General features: G+C 42.8%; 1 protein-coding gene across 3 annotated transcripts; it reads right to left on the bottom strand.

Annotated features, from left to right (window-relative positions):
• Positions 1-681: 681 nt before the first annotated feature.
• On the bottom strand, positions 682-19,158 carry ASNS (asparagine synthetase (glutamine-hydrolyzing)). 3 transcript variants are annotated; one of them, XM_064444564.1, is made up of 12 exons: positions 19,020-19,158; positions 17,552-17,834; positions 14,471-14,708; positions 13,332-13,517; positions 12,937-13,038; positions 10,367-10,494; positions 9,719-9,845; positions 8,249-8,355; positions 7,814-7,914; positions 3,986-4,067; positions 3,576-3,731; positions 682-2,223 (listed from the first exon to the last, which is right to left on the bottom strand). In XM_064444564.1, exons 2-12 carry the CDS (start codon positions 17,798-17,800, stop codon positions 2,014-2,016), a joined length of 1,686 nt encoding a protein of 561 aa, XP_064300634.1. In that variant the 5' UTR covers positions 17,801-17,834; positions 19,020-19,158; the 3' UTR covers positions 682-2,013. The 3 variants fall into 3 exon arrangements, with proteins under 3 accessions (XP_064300634.1, XP_064300636.1, XP_064300635.1); XM_064444566.1 differs by having other exon boundaries at positions 19,026-19,049; XM_064444565.1 differs by lacking the exon at positions 19,020-19,158 and adding an exon at positions 18,890-18,977.
• Between the last annotated feature and the right edge of the window lie 4,344 nt (positions 19,159-23,502).

Here is a 23,502-nt window from a genome sequence, read left to right as displayed (position 1 = left end):
TCACAGAAGCCAAACAGACTGTAGAATTTGAGTCTAATCATGGAGAAGGAATGAACAGGTTTTTGCTCCTGAGACCCCTACCATTTATACCTTTAATAAGAATAAGGCATCAAACACTGTGTTTTCCTCTGCACATCAGTAAAAAGGTAAAATGATTAGGGTCACCTGTCTAGGATCTTGCCTCACCACACAAATGCCCAGTGTATTAAGAATTTTAAAAAATTAAGGTGGATTTCCCTGAATACGTGACAATGTTGCAGCAGAAAGTACATTTGGGTAATGACCCCAAAATGTGCTTAGCCTATTTTTACTTCACGCAAATGCTATTTTCTTATTCTCTCAGCCTTGGGAAGTTTCCAGAGCAGACAATCTTATCTTTACACATCAGTACCTAACCAACACACTCTGGGCTCCTCTCCCAAGTCAAAATATACTGCTTCAAAGACATTAAAAAAGACAAGCACATGGCCCTTAAGTAAAGACCGCCACAGGAACTTATTGCCTTACTCATCATGTATTCACAAGTGACTAGTATGTGCAAATTTATGTCAAAATATGGCCACTACTGGCCATAGCTGGACAGTTCATGGGCTCCGTAGTACCACCAAGAGGTTCAGTAAGGTTTCTGGAATAAATATTCAAAAGCAGGATTAGGGGGAGTAATAAATAGACAATCAGTCATTTTATGAAGATTTTAAACCAGAATTGCTTATATTTTATCTTTTAAATAACAATTAGCTTTGGTTTTCTAGTCAAAAGGGACAATAAACTAGACTTCTGTCTTCATAAATAGCATGATGCTAATCAAGTCAACAAGTCTGCAGCACATATGTATATTTTTTGGTCAACCCGATGTTTATGTTACATTTAAAAAAGCAGCCCCCATGCCTAAGTAGTCAATAAAAAGTTGTCCTGGGTAGAAAGACATGTGTTCCTCAGTAGGGTATTAGAAGTTCTTGTGGTTTCTGAAGAAGCTCTTTTGCCATTTTTCCAAGCCAAGGTGTCAGATCCCATTGTCTTCAATGATGCTTTGTTATAATCTATGGTTAACAGGGTTGGTTCACCACACAGTTGGCCACATGCATTTGAGCAGCAACATGGTCTACCTTTTCATCATACAGATGGAAAAACTCTCACTGTAAGTGAAAAGTTTCTTAAAATACTTACTCATGCAACTTCCATCAGACTGATACAAATCATCCGGTTAACGTTCTATTTTCAAGAATCATAAATACATTTAAATATGAAGCCCTTGAGTTAGAAACAAAGACATAACTCTGCTTCTCTTGTCTGTTCTGCTCTTTGATAACAGTCACAATACCTTTAGACTGCTGGTATATTTACAAGATTCAAAACAGCCAACTGGTGGCTTTACAGTAACAAATAAGATTCCCATTCATTTAATTAACTGCGGTGGGTTGACCCTGGCTGGACCCAATACAGCAACACCCAGCACCACCAATACTATAAACTCTAGTAAGCATCTCTGCATAGCTATGAATATCTAAACACCTGTTGAAACCAGACCAAGGTTCTCAGGAATGCTTTGAAAGACATTCAGAATAGAGTAATACAGACGAACTATCCAAATACTACAGCCAGGAACATAAAACACTAAACAGCTAGGGTGAAATTCCCCTTTTTTCAGAGGGCCTGCAACAGTTTGCACTGCTTAGCCTTACTCAAGTCCTCCAAACAAAGCTCATATTAATATATATTAAATGGTTGCAAGGCAAATTAATACAATCGAGGTCACATAAGTAAGAGAGCTGCCAAATAAGGCAGTTCCTTGTACCATAGAGTATTTTCCCATGTATTACAAAGTTTTGCTACAGCCGGATGAATTTTTATATAGTACACTAACCACAGAAAGCTCTTATTTCCAATAGCATTGTCAAAATGCACCTTAAAGACCATTTAAGCTTTAGATTTGCATAATTGGTTTGTTTTTTTTACAGCAGAGTGCATGCAAATTGCTTGCAGCACTTCTATTTGGGGGATTATTTCAACAGCTTATTCTTGGGCAGCCGACTTGTAATGTTTCAGTGTGCGAGCAGAAGGATCAGTAGCTTTAACCCATCTTGGCATCCAGTAGTGGGGCAGCCAGTTGCTTTGCCCTGAGTAGTGCTTTTCGAAGATCTGGCGGTAGTAATAACTTTCTTTCGTTTTAGGAGGATTGAAAGGATATTTCTCCGCTGCCTTTTCCAGCATAAGGTCATCAACCTACAGACATAAGCAAAACTCAAATTAAGCTGCAAATACATTTAACTTTTACAAGTCAATTTCCTGCAAGTTAAAGACATGAAAGGATTCACCAACCACTGAATGCCCACAGGTTTAAAACAAACAAACTAAAACATCTATTCTGGAGGCAGAGGTTTCTGGCAGGTGAATTTTTGTCATAGGCTCCCTTGATCTTTATGCATACGTAACTATATTTCCAGTGCTGTTAATATTTCTCTCTGCATTATATGTGAAGCCCATTTCTCTTGGGGTTACAATCACCTTTGTTAGTAAGCTCACAAAAACTTCCTTCCTATCCTTATCTTTCCTGTGAATCAACTGGAAGAGCTTGAAGCAGTACTTTTGCACGTAAATGGCTTCCTGGGTTTTTTTTTCAGCTCACGAGAGCTGTTGACTGTATAACCAAGCTCTTAGCAACAAAAGACTTGGGATGCAGAGGCAAAGACACCTGTAGTTGTTAAGCTGGGTAAGAAAGGGAGAATGAATAGTTGCACCAGCTGAGGCAATTTCTAAAGCAGCTTGCTTCCACTGCCAACATGCTGTCTAACTCCTCACAGCCATGAGATAGATTTGCCCCTACTACACCAATACAGGCTCAGTACACACAGCACAACACTGTTGCCTGACCCAACTGCTTTCTTGCCTGTGCATACAGACAAAGAAAATGGGAAACAAGCAGCTGGTGGTAGGACAAACAAGCACCCGTCCACAGGCCAGACTACACATATTTCTGTAGAATGGAGCTCTGGTGTAAATCGGGTGTTCTTCCTTCCTCTTGATGATTAAACTACCTCTGTACACCAGAGATTATTATCCTTTGTCCAAACCCAAAATGCTATAAGTCTTCATTGGTTAGCAATGCAAGCAGAGGTTTTAAAAAGCAAAAGGGCTTAGCTAGGCACAGCCGGGAAAAACGAATGATACAAACAAGAAAGGACATTATAAAGTCATTATGCTGTTACTCAGCTGCAGAGTAAGTTCATGCAAGTGCCTTCAGCTGAAGCAGCTGCTTTGCATGTAACCCTGAAATTGTGTTTGCCAACACACAATCTAATTTGCAATCCACATACTTAAATGGTGTTCATTTCCTGACACAGTCATTCCTGTCAGGCTGTAATGTTTCTTTGAATCTAGGATTTCAAATGCCTTTAACCAACTCGGATACCTAGAAGACCATTGTTTAAAGCTTATCTTGCTCCTCCACCATGAAGGTCAAGTTACTGTCATACCCAGATTTACTGTCCCAACTAAGCATGTAAGCTTCCTCCCCTTGGCATATTTAGTACCCTAAATGTGAAAGACAAAAAAAAACCCAAACAGTGGTATTTTACCTGTTGATCAATAGAGTCCTGAAGAATAGAAAACCAGGACTTCTTTATTGATGCTATACCATCACTGAAAGCTTCCTTGGGTCTCCAGAGTATTTCTTTGGGAAGCAAGTTGGAATCTTCAAAGGACTGTCTTAAAAGGTATTTTTCAATTCCATTCTGTTTGCAGAAAAACAAACAACATAGTGAGTCCCAGGAACTGCAGTACAAAGATCTGGCTTTAAACACTTAAGAAATGGTTTCCTTTCAGAAGGTCTGGTCAGAAAAAGGTTCCAACATTCCAGCAAAATATTCGAGAGCGTGCTTGACTTTGGGTAGAGGACTTAACCATTGAATTCAGAAATTTGGTCATGCTTCGCATGTATCAGTGAATTTATAAGCTTGCACTTGGGTCTAACCCTAGTTTTACATACCTTTGGGATTCGCATTTCTGCTGGTAGAGATAAATAATAAGAAGTAAACCGATGATCCAAAAATGGGACTCTTAGTTCAAGACTAAACGGAGGAAAAAAAAATAGAAGAGATACTGAATTAATCCAAGAAGTAATCTACTTACAAGTTCCATAACAGTTAAACTTTCCCTGTCCTTCACATAAACACAAGGCGCTTTGCTTTCACTCAGAAGACATTTCACTTGCATATTCATGGATATCTGCATTTAATTCATCAATTTGGAGAGTTAAGTATATGGTCAGCACAGATTAAATAAAGATCTCTATGATTTATGATGCCATCTGCTGGACAGCTTTTAGTACAATTTTTTTAAGACTACAGTCCGACAGGATTTGCAACAACCGTTGAAGAAACCCTCTCAGTGTGTTTCCTCAAGAGACATTATGCTGCCCAGCTTCAAAGTCAAATGGAGATGATATACTGCATTCTAGTAATTTCATTGTCTCTGTAGCTTCTCCTCTGATAAGAAGCTTCAACTACTTCAGGTAATACCCACCTTACAAAAAAAAAAAAAGCATCATCATTCAGCAGTCAGGTAGTGAGGCTCAGTTTCCACATATATTGACAAGATTTGCACTGCAAGCCTTTCCCTACAGTTATTTTTTCCTAACTGATAAAGGTACTTTCATCCTTTCTCCCACCATTTCCTCTCTACTCTTAATTCCTCTCCCTTTTCTCCACAAATCTGAACACCTTAAACTGAGTTTCAATTTAATACAAGGGTCCTTTCTTCCTCACAGTGCTGTGAAGCAGAGCCCAGCTTCTCTTCAAGAAATGGCAACTCTCCAATGAAGAGCGGCCAGTGTGATATTAAACAGCCTTGAATATGTGGCCCAACTTTTCAGCACAAAATAAATCATGATGCAAATGGCAGGTCTCCGGCACCCTGTCCATCTTTTATATAGGAAAGAGAAACATAAGAAAGTTATAAAAACTTGGGCAACTCATTCTGTGGCAGGGTCAACATAGAATGCAAATTTCCTTATCAGTAAGTTGTTTGCCTAAGGTAGCATCTTTTGCTCATCTATAGCCAGCTTCCCAACAATATTCCCCTTTTAATTCATGTATTCCATTAGTAAAATGATGCTATTTTCTGCAGCGTACAATTTCGTGATACTTTAAGGTATCAGTCACACAAACCGTATCCTAACACCTCTTTATTACAGTCAGCTACCCGAGTCAATGCACATACTGTCCTCTTTCAGTATGTTTTTTAATTCTTCAATGCATGCTGATTACGAGATTCAAGATTCCTCTTTGTCTAAACCGCAAAAAACCCAATCTCAAATAGAGCTTTGCCTTCTTTCCTTAACTCTGCGTATTTATATTTCTAATTCACTGCTTCTGTAAAGACCAGTACAGTCTCAGACAAAAGACGTTTTCTGCATCAGTTGGCAACACTGTGGGCTCTGCTGTCACAGATCAGATTAGGTTTTGCAGCATGGTTTGCTTTGCTCAAATTCCTTCAGGCTAGAACTTCAATTTTAAAATCATAGGATCACAAAATGATTTAGGTCGGAAAAGACCTTCAAGACCAAGTCCAACTGTGGACATAACACTGTCAAGTCCACCACTAAACTATGACCCTAAGCGCCACATCTACACGTCTTTTAAATACCTCCAGGGATGGTGACTCAACCACCTCCCTGGGCAGCCTGTTCCGATGCTTCACAGCCCTTTTGGTGAAGACATTTTCCCTAATATCCAACCTAAACTTCCCCTGCACAGCTTGAGGCCATTTCCTCTCGTCCTATCACTTGCTACTAGGGAGAAGAGACCGATCCCTGCCTCGCTACAACCTCCTTTCAGGTAGTTGTAGAGAGTGATAAGGTCTCCCCTCAGCCTCCTCTTCTCCAGACTAAACAACCACAGTTCCCTCAGCAGCTCCTAAGACTGGCTCTCTAGACCCTTCACTAGTTTTGTTGCCCTTCTCTGGACATGCTCCAGCACCTCAGTGTCCTTCTTGTACTGAGGGGCCCAAAACTGCATACGGTATTTGAGGTGCGGCCTCACCAGTACTGAGTACAGGGGCACAATCACTGCTCTGCTCCTGCTGGCCACATCATTTCTGGCCCACTCAACACACATTCACAAAGGGAAAGTCCTGTTTAACTAATTTGATATCTTTCTATGATAAGGTCACCCACCTAGTGGATGAAGGGAAGGCGGTGGATGTAGTTTTTCTGGATTTTAGTAAGGCTTTTGCTACTGTCCCTCACAGCATCCTCCTGGACAAGTTGTCCAACTGTGGGATGAGCAGGTTCACAGTGCGCTGGGTGAAGAAGTGGCTGAAGGGCTGAGCTCAAAGGGTTGTAGTGAATGGGGCTACACCTGGCTGGCGACTGGTCACCAGCAGCGTTCCTCAGGGTTCAATTCTAGGGCCAATTCTGTTAAATATATTTATCAACAATCTGGACACAGGAATTGAATGCATCATTAGCAAGATTCTGATGAAACCAAACTGGGAGGTACTGTTCACTCTCTTGAGGGACAAGATGCCTTCCAGAGGGATCTAGAGAGATTGAAGCACTGGGCTATGATTAATGGGATAGAATTTAACAAGTCCAAATGCCAGATTCTGCACCTGGGACAGAGTGGTGCCAGGTACAGTATAAACTGGGAGAGGAGCAGCTGGAGAGCAGCCCTACAGAAAGGGATCTGGGGGTGCTGGTCGGCAGCAGCTCAATATGAGTCAGCAGTGTGCCCTGGCAGCCGAGAGGGCAAATGGCGTCCTGGGGTGGCATCAAACAGAGCATGACCAGCCGGTCAAAAGAGGTGATCATCCCGCTGTATTCAGCGTTGGTGCAGCCTCACCTTGTGCACTGTGTGCAGTTCCGGGCCCCACAGTTTAAGAAGAATGGAAAGGTCCTTGAACGCATCCAGAGGAGAGCAACAAAGCTGATGAAAGAGCTGGAAGGAACGTGCTGTGAGGAGCGGCTAAGGACTTCAGGCTTGGCTAGTTTGGAGAAAAGGAGGCTGAGGGGCGACCTCATTGCTCTCTACAGCTTCTTGAAGAGGGGAAGCGGAGAGGGAGGTGCAGATCTCCTCTCCCTGGGATCCACTGATAGGACACATGGGAATGGTTCAAAGCTGCACCAGGGGAGGTTCAGAGTGGACATTAGGAAGCATTTCTTTACTGAGAGGGTGGTCAAACACTGGAACAGGCTTCCTAGAGAGGTGGCTGATGCCCTGAGCCTGTCAGTGTTCAAGAGGCATTTGGACAATGCCCTTAATTAACATACTTTAACTTGGTCAGCCCTGAAGTGGTCAGGCAGTTGGACTAGATGATTGTTATAGGTCCCTTCCAACTGAAGCAGTTTAGTCTAGTCTAGTCTGATACAAACGAGGAGGATGCTGTTGGCCTTCTTGGCCACCTGGGCACACTGATGGCTCACGTTCAGCCAGCTGTCAACCAGCACCCCCTTGTCCTTTTCCTGCAAGCAGCTCTCCAGCCACTCCTCCCCAAGCCTGGAGTGTTGCATGGGGGTTGATGTGACCCAAGTGCAGGACCCAGCACTTGGCCTTGTTAAACCTCATACAATTGGCCTTGGCCCATCGATCCAGCCTGTCCGGATCCCTCTGCAGAGCCTTCCTGCCCTCCGGCAGATCAACACTCCTGCCCAACTTGGCAACGTCTGTAAAGTTACTGAGGGTGCACTGGATCCCTTCATCCAGATTGTTGTTAAAGATATTAAGCAGAACTGGCCCCAATACTGGGCCCTGGGGAACACCACTTAAACATCTTTCCAATCACACAAGTCCTCAGCATCCAAGAGACTATGTTTTACCCGTGTGCTGCAGTAGTTCTGTCTGCACGAAGTACATCAAACAGGTAGAGCTCCTTCAGAAGCCTCTCGCTCTCTTCTGCAGCTTCTTCAGCAGATGGCGCCTGTAACCAGACATACGCATGTAGCACACAGACATAATACAGCTGTACTGAGGGAACCATTACTTGCTGACTGGTTTTTGAGCTGTAATGATCACTGAGTATTCTCAGAACTAGCAAAGATCACATACAAAAAATAACAGTTTCAGGAATTTTGAAGTTTAATAAAAAGTTACTTTTGAAGTGTTAAATTGAATCCTTTGGATTTTATGCCACCTCAGGACAAATCCTCAGCAAATATACAGCCCTGACAACCCTCAAAATTCACACCTTGAAATCTCAGTAGACATCTTCTGTTGAAGGGGAGAAGCAGCTCAAGGGCTTTCTGTATATTTACCTTATGGAAATATATATATCCTTGCGTCAGCTCATCTGATCCTTCTCCCGAAAAAATGACCACACTGTCTGTTTTCTTCCGTATGTATTTGGAGACAAGATACATACCTTAAAAAAAAAAGTTATTAAAATACAGCTACATGTATGATGCTATATACAGCTAGTAGTTTTAAATTTAGCATTATAGAAGCTTATCTCCTACACTACTTTCTTTTGTAGCAAACAACTGCAATACACTAAACATCTTGTTTTTACTCAAGGTTATCAAAAGCCACACAAACCAAGTGCTGCAAATATATCTAGACTGTGTACTTAGCCCTCAAAATATCAGAAAGATTAGTGTATCTGTGACCCTGGGAAAGCTGGAGAATTCCCGTGGGAACACATATAGGAATTGCTCTGACTCAGTTTGAAATTAAGCATGTGATTAATTCCAGCACAGTCCTGAACAAACTTTCTAGCTTTGGAGAACAAAACTACCAGCAAAAGTTGCCACTTAACTCTCTGCCACTGTGGGTTGAACTGGATGAAGCCCTTTTTTCAATTATTTTTTTAAAGTAGTATTTATAATCAGAATTATGCCTTCCCCTCATTACATCTTTCCAAACAACGTTTTTATAACAAAAGTATTAGAGATCTAATGAAAAGGATCTAGTTCATTATTTCTCATACTCAGCCCCAGTCACAAAGAAAGATGACAGATGAAAAGTTGGCTTTATTTTTTTAAAGAAACTCTTCCAATATTTCACATTGCAAAGTCCTATCTTCACGTACCAGATTCTGCTCAGGGACCTGGGTTTTCAGAACTGTGTTGCCTGTTTGACTTATTAACTTTTTTTACACTGTTTTAGTCTGACACAAGATTAACTGGGTAAAATGTTGTAGCTGGTATTACACAGGAAGTCACACTGCATTAGGGTTTTTCAGTCTTGCTAAGTTGGCAACCCTTTCTAAGCAGCTGCTGGTGACTTCGTTCATTTTCCAAATCAAACATACATTATAAGAATTCTACCTGGCTTGAGTGCCAGTGTTACTAGAGGGTGATAAGAAATACTTCAATTTAATTCTAAAATTATGCAAGGAATAGGGTCATCATCATTGTTTTGCTCTCATAACGTTCAGTACCTAAGATTACCTGCAAATTTTCCCCCTTCCTCCAAGGTTCATACTTATCAGAGCAGAAAACTTAGACCTGTAGATCTAATGTTTCTTCTTCATATAACTTTTGTTTTTCATCCCAAAGCTTCAGGAACAGCTCTTGACAATTGTTTTGCAGAGTCAGTGACTTTGATACTAATAACTGTTTTTGCCCAGTGTGGTATCACAGACAAGACTGGGGAGCATAACTTGGGAGTCCTAGTTCCCAGGTTCTGTGACACCTAAAGGATCTAGTAGATGACTACATGATTTTGCATAAAGTTTTATTCAGGCAATATAAAGCAAAGGTTGCTATTAAAAAAAAAAAACTTACCAATTGAAGCTCTTACTGTTGTTATGTCATAGGTTTCCAAGGAGAAGATAACCTCCTCTATTGCCTGAATTCCCTCTTCGGAATTAAATATTACTTCGTGATGTTCACTGCCTATATGTGCTGCCACCTGTTTATAAAAGGTCACAATAATACATTGCTTTTCAGTGAATGCATTTTTTAAACATACTTGTGTTTGAAACACACACGCTGAGTGAAAACACCTAAAGGGTATCCCAGATGCCAAACAGTTTGTACAAAGCTCTTCAGTAAACTGACAATTAACTTAAAATATTTAACATATAAACAAATGCCATAGCATAGGAACTACAGTATGGAGATTTATCCTAAAACCCAGGGGCAGAATTCAGACAACTCAGTAGTACTGCCATTTTGGTAACAATGCAATGGGAGTCTGTCATGAAAGTCTTCCAAATGCAAGAGAAACAGGTAAGGCTCAATTACCTCTTTCATAAGTTTAACTAAGCAGCAAATGTTGTACTAAATGGTGTACTGCAAACTGATTTACATCACAGCAATATAAGAATATTCAGTATTACTACTGATACCATACCATGAAGTTAGCACCATTAATATACACTGTTTAGCACTCAGCAGCTCAGAACAAACTGAAAGCAACGCTTAATATACCTTTCTGGCAGCCAGTAGGTCGGGACTGTTTTCCATTCCAATGGCAAAGGTTTGTAATGGATAATTGATGTTGATTTCTTTCATCAGTTTCAGAAGAACAGCTGCAACCAAGCTGGAATCTAAGCCCCCTGCCAATAAAATAAATTATTTGGTTAAGTGTTTGACTGTTTTTTGTTTCCCCTTAAGGACACCAGATCTAGACACTGAAATCTCATGAGTCGGCTTAATTTTTAAGCCGTATGAACCCAAGGTACTTCTTGTACAAGTGTACATTTACCTCTGCTTAACAAGAGAATCAGCCAACTTTAGTGGAACACCTTCTGTAACAGTTATTAGTACTTTTGGTGTCAGAAGCATCAGTGGAAATCTTTCTTTAAGATATACAGAAAGTGTTCTGAAAACATTGTACCACTACAGAACATGCCCCTCCTCAACTCTGCTTTCTGTCCCCTTCTTACCTACACATTTGATAGTCTACTGACAGAACTATGTAAATTTTTTTGTTTGCTGTTTGAATAAAAAAGAATTAAGTAAAAGAACAGAATGTTTAGTGTGAGGATTCCACTCCTCCCCAATAATTTTCTGAAGTGTTTCACATTTTGAGTGGAATTTGTTTTTAAACATCACTTCAAAATGAAAAGGTTCACTAGTGACATTCCTTTTTTTTTTGTGTGTGTTGACTCCTTTCTCAGAGGAGGACAGTGGAAAGATTTGAAAAGTTTGGAAAACAAGCAAAAAATAAAATGGATGCACAAGGTGTCCAGATGTACTCTAGGGCTCCACCTTCTTATTCTCTTGAGCTAGTTCTGCTAACCCTTGACCAGTTCTACTTGCTTCTCCCCTTTGAAGTACTGAGCAAAACACAGTACCTGTTCTCCTATATGTGCCTGCAGTCCTGACAAGCATGAAGCAAAATATTCTCTTTGTTTCCTAGAGCCTGCATGTGGTTTTTCAGCTGAGTTCATTAGCATCTATTCCCACCCTGATCCCCTTTTTGGGCATGCTACCCGTTAAAACAAAAAAATCTCCTTCTGTGGAAATTACATCCAGAGTCTGAGAAAAGGAGAGCACAGAAATCAAATTGAGTGCTTAGGATGAGAAAATCAGAACTCCCTCCGTGATTGGAAGCAAAAGCACTTCTCCAACCATGATGCTCCAAGCATACTCAATACTGTAAAGCACTGAGATAATCTGGTATTATACCAGCAAGGGCACTTAGTTTTGCTACTAATACATTCTGCATGTGTGTCTAAGGGGCTGCCTACCGCCTTTTAATTTGATACCTGAAATCTGGTTTTTGAACAGGCTTTTTACTGAGACCAGGATTTTCCAGCTCTGTATATCACCCTGTTTAATTCACCTCCCTCCTACTGTTTACGATGCCACAGTGAGGAAATTGTCCAACAGTAGCTCCTAATCAGTTCTCTCTCATTCAAATGCACATTTTATACGGTTCATGATAAATCAGTGTTATTACTGATATTCAAAGCCAACCAGATCCTGGGCTGCATCAAAAGAAGCGTGGCCAGCAGGTCAGGGGAGGTGATTGTACACCTCTACTCCACTCTGGTGAGACCCCACCTGGAGTACTGTGTCCAGCTCTGGAGCCCTCAGCACAGGAAAGACATGAACCTGTTGGAGCTGGACCGGAAGAGGGCCAAAAATCATCAGAGGCATGGAACACCTCTCAGGTGAAGAAAGGCTGAGAGAGTTGTTGTTCAGCCTGGAGAAGAGAAAGCTCTGGGGAGACCTTATTGCAGCCTTTCAATTCTTAAAGGGGGCTTTATAAGAAAAATGGGGCCAGACTTCTTAGTAAGGCCTGTAGCAACAGGACAAGGGGTAATGGTTTTAAGCTAGAAGAGGGTAGATTTAGAGCAATATAAGGAAGAAATTTTTTTAGATGAGGTTGGTGAAACACTGGAACAGGTTGCCCAGAGAGGTGGTAGATGCCTCCTCTCTGGAGGCATTCAAGGTCATGTTGGACAGGGCTCTGAGCAACCTGAGCTAGTTGAAGATGCCCCAGCTCACTGCAGAAGGGTTGGAGTAAATGACCTGTAAAGGTCCCATCCAATCCAAACCATTCTATGATCCTATGATATCAGAACTCTAATCACAAGCACAAAGTGCTATAAAAACACAGTCAGTCCCATGGCTAAAAAGCCTTACTCTGTAAAGCACCTAACACTGACCTGGTAACAACCAACTCAGTGAACAACTTCCTGTACTACAGGCTATTACGTCGCTTGAAAAAAAGAGTGTAGCAAATAATTTTGGTCCAGATACTCCCCTGTAATTTGGCGAATCAAGGATAGTCTAAGATGGAGTCTAAAGCAAAGAAGGTGACAAGAACTTCAGTTCGTCCTGCTAGCTGAACATGCCAAGACTTTCAAGATACTTGTAAACTAGAAACCTTTATCACAAACTAACAAGATCTCTGTAACTAAAAAGCAAATACAGATTCAGATCACTTCAGGTACATCACAGTAGATCCTCCGGCGTACTTTCCTCTATCTGGTAGACTATGGGTGAAAGAGAGATAAGACACAAGAACTGTGATTCTTGCTACTTACCTGACAAAAGACAACCAATCCTTCTGTGAGCCATCAAGCGTTTTCTAACAGCATTTTCAAACAGAATACGGATGTTGCTTTTCACTGTTTCAAGATCAAAGCCTGCCCAGAAAAAAAGAGGGAGAAAAAAAAAACCACAAGAAGCGTTACTTAGACTTTGCTGGATTACGCGATTGGGAAAACAAAGATAATTGTCTGAATTTCCTTTGATAATGACAGCGTGCAAATTCAAATATCTTTGCACATGACTGCCTACAAAAACAATTCTCAAGTTCCTACGTTATAAAGGTTCTTCCCGTTTTTTTTAAAATCAATCAATACAAATTTTACATTAAACAATTATCATTTTTTTCACATTTTAATCAGAATAACTAGCAAATGCTTTGCTGTACTACCTGAAGGCAGAGTTTCCACTGTATCACACACAACATGGAGCGGTTCATCTTTGTAGCTATGAAATTTTACTAATTCCACTGATGCAACCTTGCCAGAGGGCTTTAAATCCAACACTTCATAATGACCCGGGAGAAATGGTTCCACTTTAAGACATGAGGTTGTTGAATGCTTTAAGTTGATGAGTCCTACAGGTAAAATGGGAAAAAAAAAGAGTTTTTAACCTAGGATGGTCAAGTTATACCTCACTCAACAGCCTCTGTACTAAAACTATATACAAATATTTTCTCCAGATCCTAAATTTGGTATTAAAAAAATATAATTTTGAGTCCGAGTCTGCCCTGGCTGGAGCATGGGGACCATCTCCTTCCCAAGAAGAAGAGACGGTACAGCTTTTAGTACTAGTACTTAGTACTACCATTAGAGGAGTCAAGCCACATTCGAGTCTGATAATAAAATTGATATACAGTAAATGGGAAAGACACACGTAATTGTGAAAGTCAATTTCAGCCGAAGTGCTTTTTTGGCAATAAACTGCTTTTTGGCACTGTTTGGATTTGTTTATGGAAGGATCAAGACTACCGGTAATTACTTAAAAAAAAAAAAGAAAAAAGTAGTGGATGTGTCATCTCAAAAGAAAAAAAGTCATCACCAAATAAAACATGTGTCACTAGAAAATTACCCAATGCTGCAGGAAATTTCAGTAGGGTTTTAAAATCCTTGGCTTTTACAGATTAGCAGTTCTTGTGACATAATTCCCCAGTCCACCATAGGACACCAGGAACAAATTCTAATATAACTTATTGTACCATAAATCTAGCCTCTCTATAGACTACATTTAATTTAGGGGTAACATAAACCACCTTGGGTTCAATATTGCTATGATTCCAGACACAAAGAATTATAAAATTAAATGAGCAAGTTATTTTAGAGATTTTAAGGAGAATTAAACATCCCAGGTTTACTGTCTGTGGTTTTTGTTTTACTGATGTGTAGTTCTTATACTACTAAATATCGTTCATCTATTAATGAACTTACAGTTCACTTTCTCTTCATACTCAGAAGAAAAGCCTGACAAAGAAGTTTGTCTCTGACAACAATACCCAAGATTATTTTAGGCACTAAATACAACTGGTTTTACCTTTTGCCTCAGAACAGACACCCAAAAATCCATCATCAGTCAGAACCTTAAACAGCGGTCTGACTCCATAGGTATCTCTCCCCAGAAACACTTTTCTGTTTGCAGTGTCCAGAAGGATGAAAGCAAATACACCATCTAGCAGGGATGCTGTCTGTTCTATTCCTCCTCTGTTGTAAAGATGAAGGATAACCTCACCATCCACCAATGTCTGATATTCGAATCCAAACTGCTTCTGCAACTAAGAAAAAAATACAAAAAACCCGTGAATACGCATTTGCAAACATCGACTGCTTATTAACTGAAAAAAACATCATCATCTGTGTAATTGTTTAGTAAGGAAACTACGGGGTTTTTTTGTAAAATCACAGTTCAAATAGAAACATTTCCGCCACAGAAGGAAATTATACCTTTTTTTTTTTTCAAAAAATCACCCAGGATCATCTTCCAGGCAATTGTAGACTGACTCTGCAGTCTTAAGCATTCATATTATGGCAAGTTTTCAGGGACACAAACTGCAAACAAGACCCTGGTCTTCAGAAGTACTAGCCACCCCGTCTCCCACAGACAAATGGCAGAAGCAAGCAGCTACTGCTTCTAAAATTCCAACTCAAGATAGGACCAGGAAAAAAGGCATCATTTTTTGCAGTCTCCAATCACTTGGTGCCACTTTCTTCTTAGATAATAATGACATTTATGTAAGCACCCTGCAACCCCAAAACACACAGACACTCTGCAGAATAAAATACTTCAGATATCAACTCTGGTTTACTTGTCACTTCCTCAGGGATTTTTTTATGCACAGAGAATTTCCTTCTGCCTAATCTTCCTCCATTCCTCAAACTAACCTTTTCACTCTGCCTCTGCAGACAGAGTGGGGAAGGAAGAAATTAGCTGTTAGACTTAAGTCAGATCAAATATTCTTCACGTTCCTGTGGTACCTCTCTTAAAGTCCTTTCAATATCTAGCAGATGGGGGAAAAAGGGGGCTTCAATAAAATATTAAAAAGCCAACAACCCCCACAAAACCTACACTTTAGTATTTTAAATTAAATTCGGTTTTAATTGTTATTTATGGGCAAAGTCTTGGATCAAATTAAGTTAATATTAAAATAAACTAAGTCATTGCCCTAAACAAAAAACCTGTTTCACCAATGATCCTTTCCTAGGTAGGTTTCAGTCACAAGCCTGAAAGAAAAATCTCTTTTTAAAGAAAGAGGGTACATAACGTAGTGAGAACAACCGAACAAACTCCTGCTGATGGCAAAGCAAGCTTTGCATAATTAAATTCCCCTTAAGACTGTGCGTAGCAAGGTTGAGAGTAATTCTTACTGCTTCCAACAGCCAAAAAACCACAATGCAAAACACTGCAAGTATTACAGACTGCTGGTATGATACATTTCTCGTGGGCTGCAGGGCAAAGCATATCTCACGTTTCAAACAGCAGGATACGTAAAAGATTGGGGGGGGGGGGGGGGGGAGGGGGCGGGGATGGAAATCTCCTGCCTATTCAGTCAAATTCTCCATGATGTTACTGATGTCACTGACAGCAGCCTGACTCTGACTTAAAAAAATGTGATGTTAGAAGTACTAAGACATCTCAGATTATTTATACATTTCTGATATATTCTGATGCTGAGTTGATGATTCATTTTAAGCATTCTGTTTCAGCATGATTCAGAAGCAGTCACCATTGTAAGCTGCTTTATATGCCAAATTTGGATGAATGTGCTGGTTTTGGCTCGGACAGTTAATTTTCTTCACAGCAGCTAGTATGGGGCTAGGTTTTGGATTTGTGATGAAAACAGCGCTGATAACACAGGGTTCTTTTAGTTGCTGCTGAGCAGCGCTTACACAGAGTCAAGGCATTTCCTGCCTCTCACCCCACCCCACCAGCGAGCAGGCTGGGGGGGCACAAGGAGCTGGGAGGGGACACAGCCGGGACCGCTGAGCCCAACTGACCCCAGGGATATCCCACACCGTATGGCGTCATGCTCAGCTTAGAAAGCTGAGGGAAGAACAAGGAAGGGGGGATGTTTGAGGTGATGGTGTTTGTCTTCCCAAGTAACCATTGAACACGTGAAGGAGCCCTGCTTTCCTGGAGGTGGCTGAACACCTGCCTGCCGATGGGAAGCAGTGAATGAATTCCTTGTTTTGCTTTGCTTGCGTGCGTGGCTTTTGCTTTATTCATTAAACTGTCTTTATCTCAAGCCATGCGTTTTCTCACTTTTACTCTTCTGATTCTGTCCCCCATCCCATGGCAGGGGAGTGAGCGAGCAGCTGTGTGGGGCGTAGTTGCCAGCAGGGGTTAAACCATGACACTGAATCACTTCCCTTTACAGGTAATGGCATGGACATCTCAGCACAGGGAGCAAAGCACAGAGATGATATTCAGCAGCTGTATCACACCCATTAGGGACATTCAGACACTTTCAGAAGTAAGTACCAAGTTGCTGCTTGTTTTCTGCCCAAGACATTTGCTTAGGTGGTTCTCGGAAACACCACAAAGTATCTGCCTTAAGCTACAGACACCTGAGGACTTGTGACATACTGGAAACATCTCCCTAGTGCTTGTTGCTTTTACATAAATACATAAGCATGCATGCTATACATTAATAGAAGCGACATATCCTACCTAGATCAATATACAGAAATAAAAATGCAATACCTGACAGCTTGGAGAACAACCCAAAATAACCGAAGAGCAAGAGAGTCTAAAAGCATTTCCATTATAAAGGGAGAAAAAGTGGAGAAAGAGGCTTGGAATTCCCATCCCCAAGAGATAATGAAGAACGCATCTTTATTTTAAACTGATCAAACCTGAAGACACAAATACTTATTGCCCTTCTTATCAATTAAAAAGTGATTTTTCAGTATTAAAGACTAAGTATGTTACTATCTAAGCCACCACAGATTCACACCTCATTGAGATAATTTACTTCCTTTTAAATACCAGTCATTTGATAACTTTTAAAAATTTTTCTGATATTTTAGTCCACCATATTTTAAACATTTTCCAAATATCCACTAGTTTTGAAATTAAAAAAAAAAAAAGAAAATGCCCCATGATCCACACAACGCTTACCTGTTTGAAATTGTAGATTTCTCCATTGTAACACAGCCACAGATATGGGAATTTCTTCACTCGGATAGGCTGCATACCATATAACTGATCAACAATTGCAAGGCGGTGGAATCCAAAACAACAGTTGGTGAATCCATTGACATTCTCAAAACGAAATGCATCAGGACCTCTGTGTGCTATCTTCATAGCACTTAGGCACTGGACAGAAAGGCATTCATCACTCCCAAACAGGGCCCAGATACCGCACATGGTGAGGCTGTTGATCTACCTGAAACTGGAGAATCTGTTCAATAGAGACATGAACATTATATGCAAGAACTGACACCTAGAAACACAGACAACAAAGGTAGACTATTAATTGCTTAACTGTCAAGAGGAGTGATCAAGAGAACAGCAGCCTTCATTAACATGAGGTAAAACCTGTTTTGCCCAGAATATGATAAGCAACCTTTGGCCAGCAAGAAATCAGGCTTAAGTTTACCTTTAGGTACACCAAGGTTGCCTATGATTTTTTTATAGAGCATAAATAGAACAAGTTGTTACTGGGCACTGGGTGGGATCTGCTGAAGTATAGAATCATAGAATCATTAACGTTGGAAAAGACCTCTAAGATCATCAAGTCCAACCGTGTAACATCATCTCACCAGAAACATTAACAGTCCCTTCAGTTTGCAGCCTTTCAGTATTAAAAAGGGGGCTTATAAAACAGACATAAAGAAGCTTTTTACCAAGGCCTCTAGTGATAGGACAAGGGGCAATAGTTTCAAACTGAAGGACTGGAATTCCCCAGCACCACAGGTGGCCGAGGTGAGAAAGGTGTGGAGGGATCAACGGTGGTGCAGTGTTGTGCTCCCCTTGGCAGCCCTTTGGCAGCCCCAGTTCCCTGGAGATCAAGGCCTTGTTAGCTCCCAGAGCCCTAACCCTAACTAGATGGTAGAGGAGCCCGTTAGGGTTAAGGTTCAGAGAGCAGCAAAGCCTACAGCTCCAGGGACGGTGGCGCTGCAAAAGGCCTGCCAAAGGGAGCACAACACTGCACCAACATTGATCCCTCCACACCTTTCTCCCCTGGACAAGCAATGGCGCTGGGGCTCATCTGGATAAACGATAGCGCTGGGGAGCTCAGCCCCAGCACATGGAGCATGACTCCCCCTCCACATGGGGCGGCTTCCGGGTCCCCACGGTCCCCGGGGCTGCTCTTCCACCAGGGGACCGCAGGCACCGGAGGCAGGTTCCCTCCGCGCACGGCCGCTGCTCGCCACGGCCCCCCCACCGCTCCACATGGCCGCCCCTTCCTCCGGCGGCTGCAGCGCACCACGGGCCCGCCGCCCCCTCGCTCACCAACCGGGCGAGGCGCGGCGGCAGGCCAGGTCCTGCAGGGGGCTCGCCTGGGAGGCCGCTCTCGGCCTGCGGCCCCCCGGTGCCCCCCACCCCGCCCGGCCCGGCCGCGCGGCCCGCCCGAGTGCCTTACCCTGACCTGGCCGCCGCGCAGAGAGAGCCGCCGTCCTCGCCGCGGCGGGTGATGAAGAGGGCGGCTCCCGCCGGTTCCAGCTCCTCCCCCGCTGCTGTTGAAACCCGCCACGAAGTTTCATCATGCGCTTCTGCGCCCCGGCGGCCGGTGCCGGCAGGGCCCGCGGCCGCCGGGGCACGGACCAGGGCCTGTCCTCGCACGCCGGCCGGCGAGGCCCCGTGAAGCCCGGCCGCACCGCACCGCGGCCTTCTTCTGCTGCCCCGGCTCCGGGAGCCCCGCGGCAGGGCGGGAGCCAACTCGCAGGCCAAGAAATCGGGGATCTGCCACCTCCCCTGGACCGCTGTGGAGAAAAGGACTCATCGCTAGATCACTAGGCTCATGAGGGCAGCTTGCAGCCATCAGAAACCCTGTCCCTGCGCATCTGCCCCGAGTTGTAGCTCTTATTGTGTAAAGTGCAAAGAGCTCGGACACCTGCATGTGGTTGCCTTAAAGCTGCTTTATGTGTTTTGGGAGAGAGACCACTTGCAAAGCTTATGCCTTTGGAAGCATTTACTGAAGATTTAGGGTTTTGCTGTGCAAAATTTGCTTTCAAATAATAGATGCCATGTGCAAAAAGGGATTTTGATGCCTACCTGAACTTCATTATTGGACCGTTTTGCTTTTGAGAGTGCTAAAGTAAATGAAATTCAACTCTGAAGACTAGCATGTGAAGTGCTAAATATAAACCTTAATTCTCCACACATGCTTCAAGAGAGCCATTACTAGTAATTTGCATGTGGTGCACAGCCAGCTCAGTGTAAAACTGCAGTGCTGTGCATAAAGTTCTTCAGGTTATGCAGACCGTCAGCAATAATTGTGGTCAGTGTGTAGAATTTTAAAAGGTCCTTTAAGAAGCCATTAAAAGGATATTTTTAGGCTTTAGAAAGAAGAATGCCTTGAAGTGTCCCATGAATGAGAAGTAGACTCCAGTGCTGATCAGGTTTGGATTTAGGAGGTTTCTGTTCAGCACAGCTTCACTTAAACAAAGGACTGGCCTTGGCAGAGGCAGGGCTTTGGGCAGCCTGCAGCTGCCATGTGTACAAGTCCTCAGGGCCTGGAACCGCAGAGTGAAAGTGCATGCAATGGCACACTGAGTCATCGCTCACAGGAGAGTAGTGGTTGTGCCAAGGAACACCTTATATCTTGAGTTTTTTTCCAGAGATCTAAATGTCACAAACTCTGCATTTTCATAGAATCATGGAGTCATTAGGGTTGGAAAAGACCTCTAGGATCATCAAGTCCAACCATCAACCCAACACCACCATGCCTCCTAAACCATATCTGCAGGTGCCACAGCTACACATCTTCTAAATACCTCCAGGGGTGGTGACTCTACCACCTCCCTGGGCAGCCTGTTCCAATGCTTGACCACTCTTTCAGTAAAGAAATTTTTCCTAATATACAATCTAAACCTCCCCTGACACAACTTGAAGCTGTTTCCCCTTGTCCTATGGCTTCTTACTTGGGAAAAGAGACAAACACCCACCTTGCCACAACCTCCTTTCAGGTAGTTGTGGAGAGTGACAAGGTCTCCCCTCAGCCTCCTCTTCTCCAGACCAAACAAACCCAGTTTCCACAGCCACTCCTTGTAAGACACGTTCTCCAGACCCTTCACCAGCTTTGTTGACCTTCTCTGGACATGCTCCAGCAACTCAATGTCCTTCTTGTACTGAGGGGCCCAAAACCAAACACAGTACTCACGGTGCAGCCTCACCAGTGCCGAGTACAGGGGCACCATCACTTCCCTGCTCCTGCTGGCCACACTATTCCTGATGCAAGCCAGGATGCTGTTGGCCTTCTTGGCCACCTGGGCACACTGATGGCTCATGTTCAGCCAGCTGTCAACCAGCACCCCCTTGTCCTTTTCCTGCAAGCAGCTCTCCAGCCACTCTTCCCCAAGCCTGGAGTGTTGCATGGGGGTTGTTGTGACCCAAGTGCAGGACCCAGCACTTGGCCTTGTTAAATATCATACAACTGGCCTCGGCCCATCGATCCAGCCTGTCCAGATCCCTCTGCAGAGCCTTCCTGCCCTCCAGCAGATCAACACTCCTGCCCAACTTGGTGTCATCTGCAAACTTACTGAGGGTGCACTCAATCCCCTCATCCAGGTCATTGATAAAGATATTAAACAAGACCAGCCCCAGCGCTGAGACCTGAGGAACCCCGCTCGTGACCGTCCACCAACTGGATTTAGCTCCATCCACCAGAACTCTCTGGGCTTGGCCATCCAGCCAGTTTTTTACCCAGCAAAGAGTACACCAGTCCAAGCCATGAGCCGCCACCTTCTCTAGGAGGATGCTGTGGGAGACAGTGTCAAAGGCTTTGCTAAACATCCACAGCCTTTCCCTCATTCACTAGGCTGGTCATCTGGTCGTAGGAGATCAGGTTGGTCAGGCAGGACCTGCCTTTCATGAAGCCATGCTGGCTGGGACTGATTCCCTGGTTGTTCTGCACTTGCCTAGTGAGCTCACTCAAGATGAACTGCTCCATAATCTTCTCTAGTACCAAGGTCAGGCTGACAGGCCTGTAGTTCCCCAGATCCTCCTTCTGGCCCTTCTTGTAAATGGGTGTCCCACTGGCAAGCCTCCAGTTGTCTGGGACCTCCCCTGTTAAGGAGGACTGCTGATAAATGATGGGAGTGGCTTGGCAACCTCCTCCACCAGCTCCCTCAGCACTCTCAGGTGGATCCCATATGGCCCCATAGACTTGTGAGTGACCAGGTGTCTCAGCAGGTCATAAACTGCTTCCTCCTGGATTATGGGGGGGTTATTCTGCTCCCTGTCCCTGCCTTCCAGCTCAGGAGGCTGAATACCCCAGGGATAACTGGTCTGACTATTAAAGGATGAGACAAAGAAGGCATTAAATACCTCAGCCTTCTCCTCATCCTTGGTCGCGATGTTTCCCTCCACATCCAATATAGGCTGGAAATTCTCCTTGGCTCTCTTTTTGTTGTTAATGTATTTGTAAAAACATTTTTTTGTTATCCCTTACAACTGTGGCCAGACTGAGTTCTAGCTGGGCTTTTGCCTTTCTAATTTTCTCTCTACAAGACCTAATGAGATCCCTGTACTCTTCTAGAGCTGCCTGCCCCTTCTTCCAAAAGTGGTAAACTCTCCCTTTTTTTCCCCGAGTCTTGTAGTTTTTCAAAAACAATAAGTAATAACAGACAAACATTGTATTAACCTAGGTTATTTGGTTTGGTTTGTCAGAGACTTTTGCAATCAGCTTTTCTTTACATCTTTACCTCTTTTTTCCCCATACAGAGAAAAGATTTTTGGAAGAGTCTGCTTAGGCTTAAGTTGTTGTCTGGACATATTAGTTTTATGAATAATTCCTGGTTGATAACTAGATCTCATGCAGTGCTTTACAATAGCAAGTCACAAACCATTTGGTAAAATAAGAATCTTTTCATGGAGAAACTGAAGCAGGGATGGTGAGATGCAACTTGCAGAAAGTGGCCCGGTAAGGCTGGGCAAGCACAGGCAGGGAGGAGTGAAACCTTATAAGTCCTCATCAGCATCTGCATCCTTAGGGCACACTGGGTAACAGTCACATATTTATCCTCCCCTTTACTACCACTTTTAAAAACTGGGGATAATTGCTGCATTTTACTATGTCTTGCATGTTTTAACTCCTATTTTAATGGAGTTAATGGTGTTACACGTGGGACTAATAGCAGAAATACCACACACGATCTGATTTTGGCAATGTTACTATTTGGTAGTTACACAGGTAATAACTGACATGCCCCTGTCCTTTTCTAGCCTCTTCTCTACTATTGCCAAACAGCCCATTACAGTCCCTTTACATTAAGTATTGTTCTTCAATATCCAATCTTTTCTTTCAGTGTATCTGCAGCAGCACTAGATGTAATTACGCCCCAGTCTCACAGCTCTGTTCTTTTCAGTCACATCTTCCCTCTCATTTTTCTCCTTCCTGCAGACATTTCCATGTGTAATAATTTCTCCAAAGAATTTTCTTCTCCACTGTGCTCCTTTAAAGTTGGTTTTCCCCTCCATTTTTGTTGAGAGGAATTTAAATTGATGCTAGCTGGGTGGAGAGAACATGTTTGAACATAAATACCAGGTGCCATGAATAGCTAAGAGACTTTCTATTTTGTTGTATCATATGTTTAGTACCTGAGAGTAACCATCTGGCCACAGGCTAAAACCATTTAAGAATGGCTGAGAAACAGTGCAAGAAAGTTCCTGATTAATTAAGAAGTACTTGGATTAGTTTTGTTTCTAATTGGCTGAAATGAAAGGCTAGGCAGTTTCGCTGAAGGCACAGGTAAATGAGTAAAGGAAAGGTCAAAGTGAACAGGAAATGAGTACGATATAGAATGAACTGTTGGAGCTGCATGACTGTTACGCTGAACTGGTCACTGTAAGCTCAACCCTCAGCTGAGCATTGTCCATAACTGAAGTCTGTGCTTCTCATTCTT

This window comes from Phalacrocorax carbo, chromosome 2, assembly GCF_963921805.1.
Source record: "Phalacrocorax carbo chromosome 2, bPhaCar2.1, whole genome shotgun sequence".
Lineage (NCBI taxonomy): Eukaryota > Metazoa > Chordata > Aves > Suliformes > Phalacrocoracidae > Phalacrocorax > Phalacrocorax carbo.
The sequence above is the reverse complement of the archived record's forward strand: the minus strand, read 5'-3'. Positions and strand labels throughout refer to the sequence as shown.

Coding starts and splice junctions, on each gene's coding strand:
- ASNS (XM_064444564.1), bottom strand. CDS start 17,800: ATGTGCGGTATCTGGGCCCTGTTTGGGAGTGATGAATGCCTTTCTGTC. Junction 8,356..9,718: donor AACAGTAAGAGCTTCAATTG/GTAAGTTTTTTT, acceptor TTTTTTTTTAAG/GTATGTATCTTGTCTCCAAA. Junction 2,224..3,575: donor AGGACTCTATTGATCAACAG/GTAAAATACCAC, acceptor TTATGTCTGTAG/GTTGATGACCTTATGCTGGA.